At 43.5% G+C, this 20,307-nt stretch overlaps 1 protein-coding gene across 2 annotated transcripts; it reads right to left on the bottom strand.

The window, feature by feature from the left end:
* Positions 1-3,508: 3,508 nt before the first annotated feature.
* Positions 3,509-19,401, bottom strand: zgc:77752 (uncharacterized protein LOC393862 homolog). Of its 2 annotated transcripts, none has more exons than XM_024413343.1 (13): positions 19,340-19,401; positions 17,538-18,185; positions 17,329-17,409; positions 17,111-17,229; positions 16,838-16,975; positions 16,416-16,687; positions 7,409-7,711; positions 5,046-5,309; positions 4,831-4,947; positions 4,480-4,581; positions 4,307-4,387; positions 4,079-4,192; positions 3,509-3,998 (listed from the first exon to the last, which is right to left on the bottom strand). In XM_024413343.1, the coding sequence occupies exons 2-13, from the start codon at positions 17,711-17,713 to the stop codon at positions 3,858-3,860; spliced, it is 1,908 nt and encodes a 635-aa protein (XP_024269111.1). In that variant the 5' UTR covers positions 17,714-18,185; positions 19,340-19,401; the 3' UTR covers positions 3,509-3,857. The 2 variants fall into 2 exon arrangements, with proteins under 2 accessions (XP_024269111.1, XP_024269112.1); XM_024413344.1 differs by having other exon boundaries at positions 4,079-4,189.
* Positions 19,402-20,307: the final 906 nt, after the last annotated feature.

The following is a 20,307-nucleotide window of genomic DNA, read 5'->3' as shown; positions in this document are numbered from 1 at the left end:
GGCAGGGTTTCCCTTTGTAGTCTGTAATATTTTTCAAGCCCTGCCACATCCGACGAGCGTCAGAGCAGTTGTAGGATTCAATCTTAGTCCTGTATTGACTTTTGCCTGTTTGATGGTTTGTCTGAGGGCATAGCGGGATTTCTTACAACCACCCGGCTTAGTGTCCCGCTCCTTGAAAGCGGTAGCTCTAGCCTTTAGCTCGGTGCAGATGTTGCCTGTTATCCATGGCTTCTGGTTGGGAAATGTACGTACAGTCACTGTGGTGACATCGCCATCGATGCACTTATTGATGAAGCCGGTGACTGAGGTGGTATACTCCTCAATGCCATTGGATGAATCACAGACTTGCCTAGTTAAATAAAGGTTAAATGTATTTTTTTAATGAATCCTGTAACATATTCCAGTCTGTGCTAGCAAAACAGTCCTGGTGTGTAGCATCCACTTACCTTCCGTCATCCAACCCATTCTGTAATTTCAGATAGATGGATGATGGAAAGGAAAAAGAGTATCAAGATGCAGTTTTGCTCTAAGTGTTCTGTGGGTTGAACTGAAACTTGAACCATATGATAGAGTTTCTTTGCTGTCTCGTGTATCTTTCTTTCTTCGATACAAGCATCATGAAACCTCTAACACAATAAATCATTTTGACTTGGTGAAAATCAGTGTTTTGGACCTAACTTGCTTACCACTTTTTCCATGTGGTTTCTTCCTTTACAGACTCCATGAAATTATGACCTCATCCGAAATATTTGGTGAAATTATACATTTTGTGTATGGTTTCCTAAAAACAAGGGTGGCTCAAAATGCCCATTTGGCTCAATTTACCCCACTCTCCATCACAGTATGTTCTATTCTGTGTTTTTGACACATTTGGAAGATGTTACTTACAGTATGTGCCTGGTGCATCGTAGAACTCATAAACCTTGGGCATTAACCCGAAACAAATGGTTTCTGTTGTAACAACACCTTTACTGCTAAATAATAGATTAATTGCTTTGAAGATTTAGAACTGAGAGACATAGAACTGCCTCTGATCAGGACTTGTAGTGTTGTTGAGTGGTCGGCAGCTGGATCTATCTCAAAAGTCTAAAGTAGCTCACTCTCCTCATCTTCACTCCTCCATCTTTACTAGTGTCAGGTTTTACATGCACAAGTACATTGAACTGTAAAAAGACAGGATAGGTGAAAGCAATGTGTGTAGATGAAGGGAAGGAGACAAGAAGAGGAAGCCAGTTCAGACTATTGGGATGATGCACCCATAGTAACAAAGGAAGATGTTGAGGGAGCTTATTGTGACCTTGGGGATGAAGAGGAGTGAGTAAGTAAGTAGTAGCACAGGTGGGAGAGGGTATATCATGTTGAAGTGCCATAATAAGTGGCTTACTCAGTCATTACCATACTGAACTGATACAAATTAAGAATGTACTCGTTCTATGTATATTGTTTGTTTAATAAAAAATATGGTCCGTCAAATAACAGGTTTCCATGTCTGTAGTTCATGGTTAGGTTATAGTGCCATCGAGTGATACAGTATGTTAGACAGGATATATTCTGTATCACAAGAGAAACATACAGTTTTGTACTTTGAAAGGTGAGGTATTGCTCCCTCCACCGACTGTATCTAGTAAAAAATAACTACACTAAACAAAAGTATGTGTCCTGTTGACATGAAGAGATTCGGGAGACAGGCGCAGGAATGCGTAAAAGTTTTTTTTTATTAAGCCCCAAATTACGGCATGAAATTACGACCAAACAAACACATAAGACAAACACAGGGTTGAAACCCAAATCAAAGCGCGAAGAGTACCTCAAATAAATGGGGGGGTTACTGTCACGGATCCCTTTAGAACTTTCATTGCACTCATCTGGCCCCTATTCCCACTGATTGTATTTGTATATATGGACCCTTTGTTCACCATGGTGCTGCCGATTTATTGTTCCAATGTCCGTTGGTGCGTGTGATAATCATTGTGCGCTAGTGTTATTTATTCGAGGTACTCCTCACTCTTTTGTTTGGGTTTCAACCCTGTGTTTTTGTTATGTGTTTGTTTGGTCTTTGTCCCCGTGCCTTTACACAGCACGCCGTAATAATGCTATTACGCATTCCTGTGCCTGTCTCCCGAATCTCTTCATACCATCGTGACAATACATAACATGCAACGACTTCAAAGATTTTATTGAGTTATTGTTCATGTAAGGAAATCAATCAATTTAAATAAATGCATTAGGCCTTAATCGATGGATTTCACAGGAATACAGATACAGTATGTATCTGTTGGTCACAGATACCTTTAAAAAAAGAAGGTAGGGGCGTGGATCAGAAAACCACCCACAATATCTGGTGTGACCACCATTTACCTCATGCAGTGCGATACATCTCCTTCGCATAGAGTTGATCAGGCTGTTGATTGTGGCCTGTGGGATGTTGTCCCACTCTTCTCCAATGGCTTTGCGAAGTTGCTGGATATTGGTGGGAACTGGAACACGCTGTCATACACGTCGATCCAGAGCATCCTAAACATGCTCAATAGTTGACATGTCTGGTGAGTATGCATGACATGGGAGAACTGGGACATTTTCAGCTTCCAGGAATTGTGTACAGATCCTTGCGACATGGGGCCGTGCATAATCATGCTAAAACATGAGAGAATGGCAGTGGATGAATGGAATGACAATGGGCCTCAGGATCTCGTCAAAGTATCTCTGCATTCAAATTGCCATTGGGAAAATGCAATTGTTTTCATTTTCCGTAGCTTATGCATGCCCACACCATAACCCCTACTGCACAATGGAGCACTCTGTTCACAATGTTGACATCAGCAAACCGCTCGCCCCCACGAAGCCATACAAATTCTTCCATGAAGAGCACACTTGTCCAGCGTGCCAGTGGCCATTGAAGCTGAGCGTTTGCCCACTGAAGTCAATTATGATGCCGAACTGCAGTCAGGTCAAGACCCTGGACAACAAGCATGCAGATGAGCTTCCCTGAGACCATTTCTGACAGTTTGTGCAGAAATTCTTCAGTTGTGCAAACCCACAGTTTTATCAGCTGTCCGGGTGGCTGGTCTCAGACAATCCTGCAGATGAAGAGGCCGGATGTGGAAGTCCTGGGCTGGCATGGTTACACATGGTCTGCAGTTGTGAGGTCTGGTTGGACGTACTGCCAAATTCTCTAAAACAACGTTGGAGGTGGCTTATGGTAGAGAAATGAACATTCAACTCACTGAAAACAGCTCTGGTGGACATTCTTGCAGTCAGCATGCCAATTGCACTCTCCCTCAAAACCCTTCGACATCTGTGGCATTGTGTTGTGTAACAAAACTGCACATTTTAGGGTGGCCTTTTGTTGTCCCCAGCACAAGGTGCACCTGTGTAATGATCATGATATTTAATCAGCTTCTTGATACGCCACCTGTCATGTGGATGGATTATCTTGGCAAAGGAGAAATGCTCACTAACAGGAATGTAAACAGATTTGTGCACAGAATTTGAGAGAAACAAGCATATGGAACATTTCTAGGATCTTTTAATTCAGCTCATGAAATATGGGAGCAACACTTCACATTTATATTGTTGTTCAGTTTGTATGTAAGATTTGAACAATAATACACGCCGGGATGAGGTCAATGGTACAAATATTTGTATTGTGTAATGTGCGGAGAGAATATACTCCAATATCAAGATCGTGGCCATGCTTCATAGAATCTACACCCATCCAAGCACCACTAAAACAGTAAAGAGCTTACTGCACCTAGTCATAGAAAAGAAAACACTAGAAATTGAACAAATATTTGACCCTTCATACAAATGGTTATGAAGTTAAGTTTGTACAACCAATAAACCCATCAACCAATCAATCAATTGTTTCCTCTTCTTGAGCAGGTGTTTGTGTAGTCTGAGGTCTGTGTGAGGGAGTTATGGTTATGGAGTGTTTGTCTGTTGCTGGACTTGAGGATTCTCATCAGGACTTTATAGCTCTCTATCTCCTCCTGAGGGTGCTATTGAAAACAGAGAACAATAGTTAGACAATTTGAACTATGACTGCCACACACACTCACGCACACACCCACAGACTCACCCTGGTGAGTGCTTGTATCAGGCGTCGAAGCACAGCCTCCTCTCTCTGAGGACACAGACTGGTCACCTGACCCACACAACCCAGCAAACAGGACATGGTGTGGCGCTGGGGCTGCTGGGACAACATGCACACACACACATACACAATAGTTGCTGAGGAGGTTGAAGACCCCGAATTAAGCCATGACACGATTAAACGTGTATCAATGGTCTGACTGGTGGGTCTCACCTTCGTTAGCACACTGAGATGGTTCACGTGTTGAGATACTGAGGTCAACCTCTCTACGTCATCTGCACTCAGAACAGGCTCCTGGAGAGAGATAAAAAGAGAGTATAAAAAGCAGGAGAGTGTAAGAGAGTGAGAGTATAAAGGGAGAGAGATCTTTATCTGAGCCCTCTGACCTTGAGTTTCTCCAGCCAGGTCCACAATAGACAGCTGAGTACGTGCGGATCAGACTCTGTGACCAGTAGGGCCCAGGCACACTCACTGCTGTTCAGCTCCTCCTGTCAGTCAACACAGACAAAACAGAGTGCAGTCAGGATTCCGGTTACTGGTAGGCAGCCCATGACAGATTAAGGTATCCCATTCCAATATGTTGTAATCATAGTTATGGTAAATTCCATTTCATTTAAGTCAATTCAGGAGGGCCCAAATCTTGAGATCCGCAGAATAAGCTTCAATGTAGCTTAGTAACTTCCAGACAGTCTACACTACACCTCAACTTGTGAAAACTTGCTGTAACAGTTTATTACCTGTAGCAGTGCTGTCCTCTGTAGAACTGTCTCTCCAGGGGTGTTTAGATCTGCCATGTCCTTGGCAACTGCCCGAGCCACTGAGGCCTGTCCGGACTTACGCTGGTTTTTACGTACCTTCAGAGCACAGGAAATAGTGTATTAAGAAATGTGTTTTATATTAAAAAAGAGGCACTTTTACTAGTATGCCCCCAGTAACACAGTCTGATACTCACCTCAATGTAAGAGTTGAATTTGTGAAACGCTGGCGCCCTCTTGGCAGTGCACTTTAAACTCTTCGAAGAACAGTTACCGTTGGTTGCCCCACTGCCTGCTGGGAGGTTGAGTCTTTGTGAGTCCTCAGGACTGGAACAGAGTCCAGCTGTAGGGGTGGGCAGGACTGGACTCATAGGTCTCACGTCAGGTCTAATCTGCTCTAAACCAGACCAGTCTCTCTTACTCCTATCTAGTACAGTACAGTATGAGCCCAACTCAAGATCCTGGAAGAAAATAAAGCAATGTGGTTAATATCAAGGCTCTGAATGTTGTCAGTACCAATGCAGATTTCTCTAAACTAATGTTCAAGAATGTTCCACCTGTAACCAGTAATGCCGGGGATACACTACTCAATTTAGCCACAAATTCGCTTTTGCCTAAACAAATTGTATTGAAATCCTTTGAACTTGGGCTATGATCAGTACGTCAGGACTCACATAGTTTGAGTGGGTGACACGAGCCTACCAGACAAGCTAAATTACTTCTATGCTCGCTTCGAGGCAAGCAACACTGAACCATGCATGAGAGCATCAGCTGTTCCGGACGACTGTGTGATCACGCTCTCCATAGCTGATGTGAGTAAGACCTTTAAACAGGTCAACATTCACAAGGCCACAGGGCCAGACGGATTACCAGAACATATACTTCGAACATGCGCTGACCAACTGGCAAGTGTCTTCACTGACATTTTCAACCTGTTCCTGGCTGAGTCTGTAGTACCAACATGTTTCAAGCAGACCACCATATTCCGCTTGCCCAAGAACACTAAGGTAACCTGCCTATATGACTACCGGCCCATAGCACTCACGTCTGTAGCTATGAAGTGCTTTGAAAGGCTGGTCATGGCTCACATCAACACCATTATCCCAGAAACCCTAGACCCACTTTAATTTGCATACCGCCCCAACATATCGTCCCTGTTCACTCATGACTGCATAGCCACGATTCCAACACCATCATTAAGTTTGCCGATGACACAACAGTGGTAGGCCCGACAACGATGAGACAGCCAATAGGGAGGAGACCTGGCCATGTGGTGCCAGGATAACAACCTCTCCTTCAATGTGATCAATGTGATCAAGACAAAGGAGATGATTGTGGACTACAGGAAAAGGAGGACCCAGCACGCCCCCATTCTAATTAACGGAGCTGTAGTGAAGCACGTTGAGAGCTTCAAGTTCCTTGGTGTCCACATCACCAACAAACTATCATGGTCCAAACACACCAAGACAGTCGTGAAGAGGGCACAACTGATTTGGCATGGGTCCTCAGATCCTAAAAAAGTTCTACAGCTGCAACATCGAGAGCATCCTGACTGGTTGCATCACTGCCTGGTATGGCAACTGCTCAGCCTCTGACCGCAAGGCACAACAGAGGGTAGTGCGTACGGCCCAATACACACTGGGGCCAGCTTCCTGCCATCCAGGACCTCTATAACAGGCGGTATCAGAGGAAGGCCCTAAAAATTGCTGAAGACTCCAGTCATCCTAGTCATAGACTGTGCTCTCTTCTACCTCATGGCAAGCGGTACCGGAGCACCTAGTCTAGGTCCAAAAGGCTTCTTAACAGCTTCTACCCCCAAGCCATAAGACTCCTGAACAGGTAATCGAATGGCTACCCAGACTATTTGCATTATCTACCCCCCCCCCCCTCAGTTTTTTTCTGCTGCTGCTCTATGTTTATTATCTATGCATAGTCACTTTAACTCTACCTATATCTACATATTACCTCAATTACCTCGACTAACCTATGCCCCCGCAAATTGACTCTGTACCTGTACCCCCTGTATATCGCCTCGTTGTTGTTATTTTACTGCTGCTGTTTAATTATTATTATTATTATTTATTTATTTTACTTATCTATTTTTTACTTAATTAACACTTATTTTTCTCTTGGTTATTAAGGGCTTGTACACCTGTTGTGTTTGGTATGTGTGACAAACACAATTTCATTTGATTTGACTGAGATGATGGACAGGTTTGTGGAGCTGAGGAGAGAACACAGCTGCCTTTTCAATATTAAATTACCTCCAATTCCCTCTATAGAATAAAAAGAAAGTGCCCACAGCTGCCCAACCATTTGCGGGTCTATATTCTGCGCATCCATCTCTTTTTTTTAAAATGTTTCTTCACAAAATAATGTGCACATTAATAAAGTAGCTTGCTGTTTGCATGTCTGTATTTTTTTCCTACGACAACCGAGAAACATGGGGCAGGGTGAACTAGGAAATCATCCTGTAATGTGAGCACACACGTCCAGGGGTTGCTCACATTAGATTTTAGAAGATGTGTATGCCCAGTCTAACCCTGATGTTAACCCTTACCTGTTTTACAGTGATCTTGCTGAGGTCTGAGTCACTGTAGCTGCGTTTATCCAGCAGTACCTGTCTCTTCCTCTCCAGAAAGCCCTCTGGTTCGTCCCAGGAGGACACAGAACCTGACCCTCCCCAGGACCCCATATGGACCTCACGGTGCAGGGGCAGGTACTGCTTGGCCACCAGGGTCTCCCTCACAGCCCTGCCCAGGGCCCGCAGTTCTGCCCTTCTCTCCAGCTCAGCATGCACCTCCAGAGAGGCAGGCAGGCCCAACGCCAGGGCAGTAAGACGGCCACACAACAGGTACACCACCTAGATGATGATCATCATGAAAACAGATAGCTTTTAGAAACAGATACAGGAACCCATGGGATACTGGAGAGAGTGGAAGATGGAGAGAGAGCAGAGTGAATGGGGAGTGATCTGTCTGTTGGACCCAAAGCCAGACCCTCCAGACAACCACAAAGGAGGTAGGGGAGAGTAGGGTAAGTTAAGTCATTTTCTGCATTCAGTATCACTCCGTCAAGGTATATATAGTGTTCTTTCTAACAATGATGTCTACTAATATTTCAGGATGTTGTGTATCCCTGGGGGGAAATCAGAATTAATGTAAATATTACAGGTTTTGAAAATATAGCTTGTCCCCCTTAAAAAAATTGAACCACGGGACAGGGTAAATTACGCCGCCTACACATTTCTGTACTGAATGAGATATGAACACTACCTTTTAATCTTTATATTCAACACAATCACAAACGCTTTTTGTCTTTTAATAATTTTAAGCATCTTTTAGCACAGGCTTAACACCCAACAAACACTACTTTAGGCAAAGCTTTGTTGTTAACTCATATCCCAGCTATAATGCCTTGCATTATGCCTGGGAAGGAAACACTTACATTTGCCATTGGCTCATCTCACCCCAAGGCAAACATTTTGACTATATTAAACCCACACAGCTACAGTTATGTACTTTCATGCTAAGTTTAGGACCTCATATCTGACTCTACATGGAACCCAGACCCTAGCAGTGGAGCAGGTCCCCACATGTCAAACCTCACTAGTATGGATGACTGTGGGAGTGCTCCTAACAGTAATGTCCCACCCACCAGCAGCCAGTGCCTAATGACAGTGACCATCGAAAGTGAAAAAGAAAGGACATGCATGTGGATGACAAGGGTATTGAAAGTGTCTATAAGAATCATGGAGAGAAAGGTGATATCAAAGCAGAGAATCAACCATGTCCCACTTTAAATGTGAGTGCAAGGATATTTGATATCAAAACACCTGCTGTGGAAGAGAGAATTGAAACATGCAATTTTAAAACCCCAAGAGCAGTAGACATACTTTGGATGATAAAGTTGTACAGAACAATCTTAAAATTATATACTTTGTTTTAGATACAAGCATCATGTCTGTTACATTTATTGTGGGTCAATTAATGAAGACATCCTCTTCTACAAACCACTGGAAACCAGGACAACAGGAGAGGGTATTTTTAAAGTACTTTGTACTTTGACCGCTTTGTGACATCAAATGGACTTTGGTGGTCAAGATGTATTGGTATCGGTACTGATGGAGCAAAAGCCATGACCGGGAGACATAGTGGAGTGGTAACGCGCATTCAAGCAGTTGCTCCTGACGCCACTTGGGTACACTACAGCATCCACCGAGAGGCTCTTGCTGCCAAGGGAATGCCTGACCGCTTGAAAGATGTTTTGGACACTAGAGTGAAAATGGTTAGCTTTGTTAAAGCAACTTTCGTGTTTTTTGATATTGGCAGCGACCATGTAACACTTCTACAACATACAGAAGTGCGCTGGTTATCAAGGGGAAAAGTATTGACAAGTTTTTTTTAAATTGAGATACAAAGTTTTCTTTACTGACCATAATTTTCACTTGTCTGACTGCTTGCATAAGTTTCTCACACGACTGGCTTATCTTTTTTTCTTCTCTCCTGAATGATCTGAATCTAGGATTACAGGGACTCTCACCAACTATATTCAATGTGCGGGACAAAATTGAGGCTATGATTAAGAAGTTGGAGCTCTTCTCTGTCTGCATTAACAAGGACAACAGACAGGTCTTTCCATCATTGTATTATTTTTTGTGTGCAAATTAACTCAGGCTTATGGACAATGTCAAATGTGTATATATAGCGATATAGCGAAGCACCTGAGTGAGCTGGGTGAGCAATTACACAGGTACTTTCTCAAAACGGATGACACAAACAACTGGATTCATTATCCCTTTCATGCCCTGTCTCCAGTCCACTTACCGATATCTGAACAAGAGAGCCTCATCGAAATTGCAACAAGCGGTTCTGTGAGAAACAAATGTAATCAGAATTTAATCTGGATAGGGCTGAGCTCAGAGTATCCTGCCTTGGCAAATCGTGCTGTTAAAACACTGATGCCCTTTGCAACCACATACCTATGTGAGAGTGGATTCTCAGCCCTCACTAGCATGAAAAGTAAATACAGGCACAGACTGTGTGAAAAATTGAGACTCTCTCCAACACAACCCAACATTGCAGAGTTATGTGCATCCTTTCAAGCACAACCTTCTCATTAATCTGTGGTGAGTTATTCACAATTTTTGATGAACAAATAAGGTTTTAAGATGGCAAAATAAAGAGCAAAATTATTGATTATTATTATTATATTATTTGTGTTCTTTGTCACTTCCCACGAGCCGGGTTGTGACAAAAACTCACACTCATTCTTATGTTTAATAATAAATGTATCATATAGTGTGTGTGTTTGGCAGGCTTACAATGATGGTAAAAAAAAAACATTTGAGAGTGTGCTGACCCTGGTGTTAGAGGGGGTATGCAGCTGGAGGTTGAATGTTTGAAGGGGTAATGGACGAAAAAAAGACATTTGGGAACCACTGCTCTAACACAATGAATTAATTTGACTTGGTGAAAATCCTTTCTTTTTTTTTACCCAACTTGCTTTCCACTTTTTCCATGTGGTTTCTTCCTTCACAGACTCCATGAAATGATGACTTATTGCTCAATTTTGTAAAATGATTCATTTTGTATATGATTTCCTAGAAGCAAGGTTTTGCTCAACTTACCCCACTCTCCCTTACATGACACCTTACCCCACTCTATCCTACATGACAACTTACCCCACACTCCCCTACATGACAACTTACCCCACTCTATCCTACATGACACCTTACCCCACTCTATCCTACATGACAACTTACCCCACACTCCCCTACATGACAACTTACCCCACTCTACCCTACATGACAACTTACCCCACACTCCCCTACATGACAACTTACCCCACACTCCCCTACATGACACCTTACCCCACTCTATCCTACATGACAACTTACCCCACACTCCCCTACATGACAACTTACCCCACTCTATCCTACATGACACCTTACCCCACTCTATCCTACATGACAACTTACCCCACACTCCCCTACATGACAACTTACCCCACTCTACCCTACATGACAACTTACCCCACACTCCCTACATGACACCTTACCCCACTCTACCCTACTTGACAACTTACCCCACTCTACCCTAAATGACAACTTACCCCACTCTACCCTACATGGCAACTTACCCCTCTCTACCCTACTTGACAACTTACCCCACTCTACCCTAAATGACAACTTACCCCACTCTACCCTACATGACAACTTTTTTTTTTTTAATTCTATTTTACCTTTATTTAACCAGGTAGGCAAGTTGAGAACAAGTTCTCATTTACAATTGCGACCTGGCCAAGATAAAGCAAAGCAGTTCGACAGATACAACGACACAGAGTTACACATGGAGTAAAACAAACATACAGTCAATAATACAGTATAAACAAGTCTATATACAATGTGAGCAAATGAGGTGAGAAGGGAGGTAAAGGTAAAAATGGCCATGGTGGCAAAGTAAATACAATATAGCAAGTAAAACACTGGAATGGTAGTTTTGCAATGGAAGAATGTGCAAAGTAGAAATAAAAATAATGGGGTGCAAAGGAACAAAATAAAAAATACAAATTAAATACAGTTGGGAAAGAGGTAGTTGTTTGGGCTAAATTGTAGGTGGGCTATGTACAGGTGCAGTAATCTGTGAGCTGCTCTGACAGTTGGTGCTTAAAGCTAGTGAGGGAGATAAGTGTTTCCAGTTTCAGAGATTTTTGTAGTTCATTCCAGTCATTGGCAGCAGAGAACTGGAAGGAGAGGCGGCCAAAGAAAGAATTGGTTTTGGGGGTGACTAGAGAGATATACCTGCTGGAGCGTGTGCTACAGGTGGGAGATGCTATGGTGACCAGCGAGCTGAGATAAGGGGGGACTTTACCTAGCAGGGTCTTGTAGATGACATGGAGCCAGTGGGTTTGGCGACGAGAATGAAGCGAGGGCCAGCCAACGAGAGCGTACAGGTCGCAATGGTGGGTAGTATATGGAGCTTTGGTGACAAAACGGATTGCACTGTGATAGACTGCATCCAATTTGTTGAGTAGGGTATTGGAGGCTATTTTGTAAATGACATCGCCAAAGTTGAGGATTGGTAGGATGGTCAGTTTTACAAGGGTATGTTTGGCAGCATGAGTGAAGGATGCTTTGTTGTGAAATAGGAAGCCAATTCTAGATTTAACTTTGAATTGGAGATGTTTGATATGGGTCTGGAAGGAGAGTTTACAGTCTAACCAGACACCTAAGTATTTGTAGTTGTCCACGTATTCTAAGTCAGAGCCGTCCAGAGTAGTGATGTTGGACAGGCGGGTAGGTGCAGGTAGCGATCGGTTGAAGAGCATGCATTTAGTTTTACTTGTATTTAAGAGCAATTGGAGGCCACGGAAGGAGCGTTGTATGGCATTGAAGCTTGCCTGGAGGGTTGTTAACACAGTGTCCAAAGAAGGGCCGGAAGTATACAGAATGGTGTCGTCTGCGTAGAGGTGGATCAGAGACTCACCAGCAGCAAGAGCAACCTCATTGATGTATACAGAGAAGAGAGTCGGTCCAAGAATTGAACCCTGTGGCACCCCCATAGAGACTGCCAGAGGTCCGGACAGCAGACCCTCCGATTTGACACACTGAACTCTATCAGAGAAGTAGTTGGTGAACCAGGCGAGGCAATCATTTGAGAAACCAAGGCTGTCGAGTCTGCCGATGAGGATGTGGTGATTGACAGAGTCGAAAGCCTTGGCCAGATCAATAAATACAGCTGCACAGTAATGTTTCTTATCGATGGCGGTTAAGATATAGTTTAGGAACTTGAGCGTGGCTGAGGTGCACCCATGACCAGCTCTGAAACCAGATAGCAGAGAAGGTATGGTGAGATTCGAAATGGTCGGTAATCTGTTTGTTGACTTGGCTTTCGAAGACCTTAGAAAGGCAGGGTAGGATAGATATAGGTCTGTAGCAGTTTGGGTCAAGAGTGTCCCCCCCTTTGAAGAGGGGGATGACCGCAGCTGCTTTCCAATCTTTGGGAATCTCAGACAACACAAAAGAGAGGTTGAACAGGCTAGTAATAGGGGTGGCAACAATTTTGGCAGATAATTTTAGAAAGAAAGGGTCCAGATTGTCTAGCCCGGCTGATTTGTAGGGGTCCAGATTTTGCAGCTCTTTCAGAACATCAGCTGAATGGATTTGGGAGAAGGAGAAATGGGGAAGGCTTGGCCGATTTGCTGTTGGGGGTGCAGTGCTGTTGACCGGGGTAGGAGTAGCCAGGTGGAAAGCATGGCCAGCCGTAGAAAAATGCTTATTGAAATTCTCAATTATGGTGGATTTATCAGTGGTGACAGTGTCTCCTATCTTCAGTGCAGTGGGCAGCTGGGAGGAGGTGTTCTTATTCTCCATGGACTTTACAGTGTCCCAGAACTTTTTTGAGTTAGTGTTGCAGGAAGCAAATTTCTGCTTGAAAAAGCAAGCCTTGGCTTTTCTAACTGCCTGTGTATAATGGTTTCTGGCTTCCCTGAACAGCTGCATATCACGGGGGCTGTTCGATGCTAATGCAGAATGCCATAGGATGTTTTTGTGTTGGTTAAGGGCAGTCAGGTCTGGGGAGAACCAAGGGCTATATCTGTTCCTGGTTCTAAATTTCTTGAATGGGGCATGTTTATTTAAGATGGTTAGGAAGGCATTTTTAAAAAATATCCAGGCATCCTCTACTGACGGGATGAGATCAATATCCTTCCAGGATACCCCGGCCAGGTCGATTAGAAAGGCCTGCTCGCTGAAGTGTTTCAGGGAGCGTTTTACAGTGATGAGTGGAGGTCGTTTGACCGCTGACCCATTACGGATGCAGGCAATGAGGCAGTGATCGCTGAGATCTTGGTTGAAGACAGCAGAGGTGTATTTAGAGGGGAAGTTGGTTAGGATGATATCTATGAGGGTGCCCGTGTTTAAGGCTTTGGGGAGGTACCTGGTAGGTTCATTGATAATTTGTGTGAGATTGAGGGCATCAAGTTTAGATTGTAGGATGGCTGGGGGGTGTTAAGCATGTTCCAGTTTAGGTCGCCTAGCAGCACGAGCTCTGAAGATAGATGGGGGGCAATCAGTTCACATATGGTGTCCAGAGCACAGCTGGGGGCAGAGGGTGTTCTATAGCAGGCGGCAACGGTGAGAGACTTGTTTTTAGAGAGGTGGATTTTTAAAAGTAGAAGTTCAAATTGTTTGGGTACAGACCTGGATAGTAGGACAGAACTCTGCAGGCTATCTTTGCAGTATCTTTGCAACACCGCCCCCTTTGGCAGTTCTATCTTGTCTGAAAATGTTGTAGTTTGGAATTAAAATGTCTGAATTTTTGGTGGTCTTCCTAAGTCAGGATTCAGACACAGCTAGAACATCCGGGTTGGCAGAGTGTGCTAAAGCAGTGAATAGAACAAACTTAGGGAGGAGGCTTCTAATGTTAACATGCATGAAACCAAGGCTATTACGGTTACAAAAGTCGTCAAAAGAGAGAGCCTGGGGAATAGGAGTGGAGCTAGGCACTGCAGGGCTTGGATTCACCTCTACATCACCAGAGGAACATAGGAGGAGTAGAATAAGGGTGCGGCTAAAAGCAATAAGAATTGGTCGTCTAGAACGTCTGGAACAGAGAGTAAAAGGAGGTTTCTGGGGGCGATAAAATAGCATCAAGGTATAATGTACAGACAAAGTTATGGTAGGATGTGAATACAGTGGAGGTAAACCTAGGTATTGAGTGATGAAGAGAGAGATATTGTCTCTAGAAACATCATTGAAACCAGGAGATGTCATTGCATGTGTGGGTGGTGGAACTAATAGGTTGGATAAGGTATAGTGAGCAGGACTAGAGGCTCTACAGTGAAATAAGCCAATAAACACTAACCAGAATAGCAATGGACAAGACATATTGACATTAAGGAGAGGCATGCTTAGTTGAGTGATCAAAAGGGTCCAGTGAGTGGAGATGTTGGTTGGGGGTCACGGCGATTTAGACAGCTAGCCAGGCCATCGGTAGCAAGCTAGCATAGGATGGGGGTCTGTTGTTAGCCACCTCTTGCGTTCCGTCAGTAGATTAGTGTGGTTCCGTGTGGTAGAGGGGATTAATCCAAATCACACAACAACAAAAATAAAAACAATAGATATAGTTATAGAGGCCCAAGAAGAAAACATAATAATAATAAAAATAAATAAATTGTCCGATTGTCTATTCAGATAGCAGCCGGTAAGACAGCTAACGGTTAGCAGGCCGCAGATGGGCGTTCAGGTAACGTCGCGACGGAGGAGCCAGCCGGATCTCCTTCGGGTAGATAACGTCGGCAGTCCAGTTGTGAAGGCCCGGTGGGGCTTCGCGTAGGCAGTAAAACGGGTCCGGATAGGTGACTGCAGCCCAGGAATGATTGATGGAACTCAGGAGTGATCTGGCTAGCTCCGGAATAATTGATGTTTGCTCCGGAATCGACGAAAGCCGATAGTCACACGGATAGCAGCTAGCTAGCTGTGAGATCCGGGTATGAATGTCCAGAGAGCAGTTGAAATCCAGGGACATGGAGAGAAAAATTGGTCCGGTATGTTCCGTTCCGAGCCGCGCTGCGCCGTACAAAACTGGCGATAGATTTTCGAGCTAAAGGATAGCTGATGACCACAAACCGTGGTTAGCTGAATACTAACGATTTGCCAGTAAAGAAGCTAACTAGCTTCTGAACTAGCTTCTGATTAGCTTCTGGATTAGCTTCTGGGCTAGCTTCTGGCTAGCTCCTGGCTAGCTTCTGGCTAGTTTCTGGCTAGCTTCTTGGAGTTTCTGGCTAGCTTCTTGGAGGATTACAGATTTGAGGTAAATAATACTTTTTTATAAATATAAATTGGTGAGGCGGGTTGCAGGAGAGTGTTTTGAAGATGAGTTGATGGAAAATAAAAAATAAAATGTATGTGAAAAAAGTTGTAAATATATATATATATACAGGACACGACAAGACGAGGACAAAAAGACATCTGAACTGCTATGCCATCTTGGTGAAGCAATCTTACCCCACTCTACCCTACTTGACAACTTACCCCACTCTCCTTTACATGACACCTTACCCCACTCTACCCTACTTGACAACTTACCCCACTCTACCCTAAATGACAACTTACCCCACTCTCCCTTACATGACACCTTACCCCACTCTATCCTACATGACAACTTACCCCACACTCCCCTACATGACACCTTACCCCACACTCCCCTACATGACAACTTACCCCATTCTACCCTACTTGACAATTTACCCTACTCTACCCTACATGACCACTTACCCCACTCTACCCTACATGACACTTTACCCCACTCTACCCTACTAAAAAACTTACCCTACTATACCCTACTTGACAACTTACCCCACTCTACCCTACATGACAACTTACCCCACTCTACCCTACATGACACTTTACCCCACTCTACCCTACTAAAAAACTTACCCCACTATACCCTACTTGACAACTTACCCCACTCTACCCTACATGACAACTTACCCCACTCTACCCTACATTACTTATTACCTAAAAGAAAGATGGTGTTGCCAAAATAATTATACAAAACAGATACCTTGGGAGTGTGCCTGAGGGTGCGGGCCTCCTGGCCATGGAGGAGGAGGGCCTGACGGTGCAGGTACTGCAGCAGGGTGAACTGGGCCCCGTGGCGCAGGCTGAGGTCAGGGAACTGGGCCAGCTGAGGGCCCAGAAGACGAGCAAAGTCAAACACCAGGCTGATCTGGTCCCGGGTCTGGATGGAACAGGGACGTTTGATACGCACGTAGTGGACAGCCTCACTGGGGCTCACACGCAGAGTGTAGACCAGGTAGCAGGCTATCAGGACACCTGTCAACAATGACAGGAGGTGTGCCAATTTTTGCAGGATTGTTTATGGACAATATGTTTCTGATTGTAGTCAATGCATATTCTAAATTAAGTGAACAATGAAGACAATTGATGTACTGAGAACCGGATTCTCCAAAAATATACACACACCTGTCCTCCCCAAGCCTGCGTGACAGTGCACCGCCACCTTCCCTTCTTTCACAGCGAAGGCTAACACCTTTACTCCATCCATCATCCCCACAAGAGACGACACACCGAAGTCCGGCATGCCAAAGTTGAAGAAGAAGACTGCACCACAAGCACACACACACACAGAAGGAAAGACAAGAACACATATTTCATTTACGAAAGGCCACAGAGACAATCCTAAAGTAAAGTGTGTGTTGTAGATATACTCTAGGTATAAATACAGTATAGTCTTACTATTATTCTCCATAAAGGTTTGTGGGGAGTAAGTAAATCCAGTGTCTGGCTCCAGTGGAGGGCCACAGTGAGCATGCTCCCCAGGCAACTGCATGTTGATGATGGACTTGATGTTCAGCCTGGTCAGAGAGAACCGGATCAGTTAGAGGAGAAAGAGGGTGGACACGCGAACACACGTTGGCAGACATGCAGACATGCACATATACATGACTATTTACCGTTGGAACTGCTCTATGATGTTGTATTTCTTGATGAGGTGAGAGGAGGGTCGTGCCATGGCCACAATGTCATCTGTCACCCTGCGAACAGAACAGAAGTGAATATAGAACTTCCAATCATCACTCCCTTCCCATGCAGATCTCTCCCTCCCCACCTCTTTCTCTTCTGTATCTCTTTCCCTCCTTCCCTCTCTCTCCCCCCTCCTCACCAGTGTGAGAAGAGTCCCTGTACAGCTTGTTGGCTGGGCCTCCAGCAGGCTGGTCCTTCATAGCGGCAGTCCCATCCTCCGCAGGCCAGTAGGCAAATGATCTTGGGTGGGATGGCCTTCACCAGATTTTCTCTGGCCTGGGAGTAGGCTGGACGAGGCACTGGCACCGTGGGCATAGTGGATAGTATGTACCGTAGTAGAGGTTGTTCACAGAGTCAGTTTAAACCTTAGAACTGAAGTCAATTGTTGAACCCTATGGAGGACAAGCTAGCTCCTTGGTCCAGTGGACAATATTATATGATGAAGTGCAGGGTTATAGTGTGTAGTGTACTGTGGTGGCTGGCCTTATGCAGACACCTGAAGTCATTTGTTGACTTCTAGAGGGACAAGATAGCCTCTTGGTCCAGTGGGAGGGGAGAAACAGGTGCGGTGCAAGTACCAGGAGTAGTTCACAGACTTAGCTCAGCCTCATGCAGAGATGTAAAGTCAATATGCCCTCAAGAACAACAAGTTGGTTCATTTGGAAGTATCCTACTGTATATACAGTATGCAGGTGGCTAGGTCTAAAGTTACTGACAGAGCTCTGTAGGGTTACAGAACCGGCGAACTTCACCTATGGGACTGTGTGGTAAATGAAGAGTCCAGTAGCTGGTACAATTGGAAAAGTAAAGAAAATATAGTTAATAAATGTTGCAGATATGTCTCTCTATCACAGTATTATAAACATTCTAGTGACTAGATTGACCAGCATTGTACCAAGATAGTTGATTGCTTAAAACCCTTTAACTGACTCTTGTTTAAAACATATTTAACCTTAAATTCCTATTACTAAAAACTCAAATAAGAACTTCTGATAGTTTTTTTTTTTTTTACACTATGATTCTTGAAAATCCAATATCTTAACTTGACTGCAGACATGCAAAATATTTTGCGATTGTCAACAGGTAGACAAAAAAACAAAAATCTAAAAGATAGTTTGAGTGGAGTGCCCCTTTAAGTCTGAATATTGATTCATTGACCCAATGGGTCATACAATGTGGTTTAACCTATTTATGTTGCCAATTCAATCATATTTTCACCAAAATAAATGCACCCTATTCTTAGTCCAACATACATTTCTACTGACATATCAATCGCCTGGTTGAGCACATTTATTTTTAAAGTATTGCTTTTTAGCCTTTTTCAAATCAAATCAAATCAAATCAGATTTATTTATATAGCCCTTCGTACATCAGCTGATATCTCAAAGTGCTGTACAGAAACCCAGCCCATTTTAACTATTTATTTTCATACTTTTCATACTCTTCAAGGTCTCTACTAACAGAATATTGCAATATAAATATCTCAACAAATTAAATCCTGCCATTTATCCTATACCTTTGGTGACTGATTTTGAGTTTTCTTACAGCCATCTTAGTGGGCAAAGTTAGTGCCACAACACTGAACTGCAGCAACCAAAAAGGATACACATTATGTAAATCGATACAGGAGGGCTGGGGTAGTTGACCAATCAAGTTCAAGTGAAGATATTTTGTCCCCAAAAAATAAATAATTGTCAAACATGCTCTACCAGCTGGTTGAGAATAGGGTTAAAGTAAGGTGCAATTATTTAATAAATCTAATTGGATGATAATAACAATATATTTTTGTGCAGCACCACACCATACAACTTTACTTGCATTAAAGTGCCATTAATTAATTGACTGATAATAATAATTAATTGACTGATAATAATAATCTCTTTCTGATTCATTTTATGTACATTAATTTAAAACAATACCCTTCTCTGTATCGTGTCTTACCTTTGTGGTGACATCTCGGAGAGAGGCGAGCTCCATTTCATACACACACACAGTGCTGTGTGCCGGCCCAGGATCTCTAAGCCTTATTAGCTGTCATAATAACATTAGAACAGACATTCACAAATCATTGTAATCTCTGTTATATAAGATCTATACTGTACTCCTGTCCACGCCTTGCCTACATGATCCTTATCCTTCTCAGCCATCTGGACACGTTTTGATTATGTCTTTAAGTGTTGCTGTGATATTGCAACATACAGTATGTGCACAATTGGAAAGCTAAAGAAGATATTATTTCACTATTGTTGACTTGACATTAGCACAATAAAAATTATTTATTTCATCTTTCAATTAAAAGTGCATTACTATTCTGTTCCTAAATACAAGACAATTGAATAGGTCAATTCTATCCCAATAGAGACATACATAAAGATGAGTGTATACATTTTATTGAGACCACATGCAGCATGAGGCAGTGTCCATGAGAGGTCAGTTATGTATCTGTTGTGAAAAGGGTTTTCAAACTTTCACTGGGGACAGTGTCCTTAAGGACCATGCGGATGCCTCAGAGCGGTCAGGTAGGCTGTTTGGCAGTTTCAGCCAGCTGAATTTAGGACCGTGGGGACACCACAGAGTGTGCAGACAGTCTGTGTGAATGCAAAGCTTCTGAAAAGGCACAGTGTTGCTGTCTGCAGCTGCTGTGTATGTGTGTGTTGCACAGAAACGGGCTAATCTTTATTTGACTTGTGTAGCTGGCAATGTAAACGCTGTTTGACTTAACAGAAAAAAGTATTTATTTCCAGCGCTGAGCTAGTTGTGTAACTGACATGTAACGTTAGCTACAGTACTGTTTCATCCCCTCTCGACTGAAGTTCTGTCTGAAGAGAATGAACTAATTTAGTGAGCTAATAGCTACCACAGCCAGTTCAGCTCTAGTCTCTAGCTATCTGTCACGTAGCTGTTTCTAA

This window comes from Oncorhynchus tshawytscha, linkage group LG06, assembly GCF_018296145.1.
Source record: "Oncorhynchus tshawytscha isolate Ot180627B linkage group LG06, Otsh_v2.0, whole genome shotgun sequence".
NCBI classification, from domain to species: Eukaryota; Metazoa; Chordata; class Actinopteri; order Salmoniformes; family Salmonidae; genus Oncorhynchus; species Oncorhynchus tshawytscha.
This window is presented reverse-complemented; position numbering and strand designations above follow the sequence as displayed.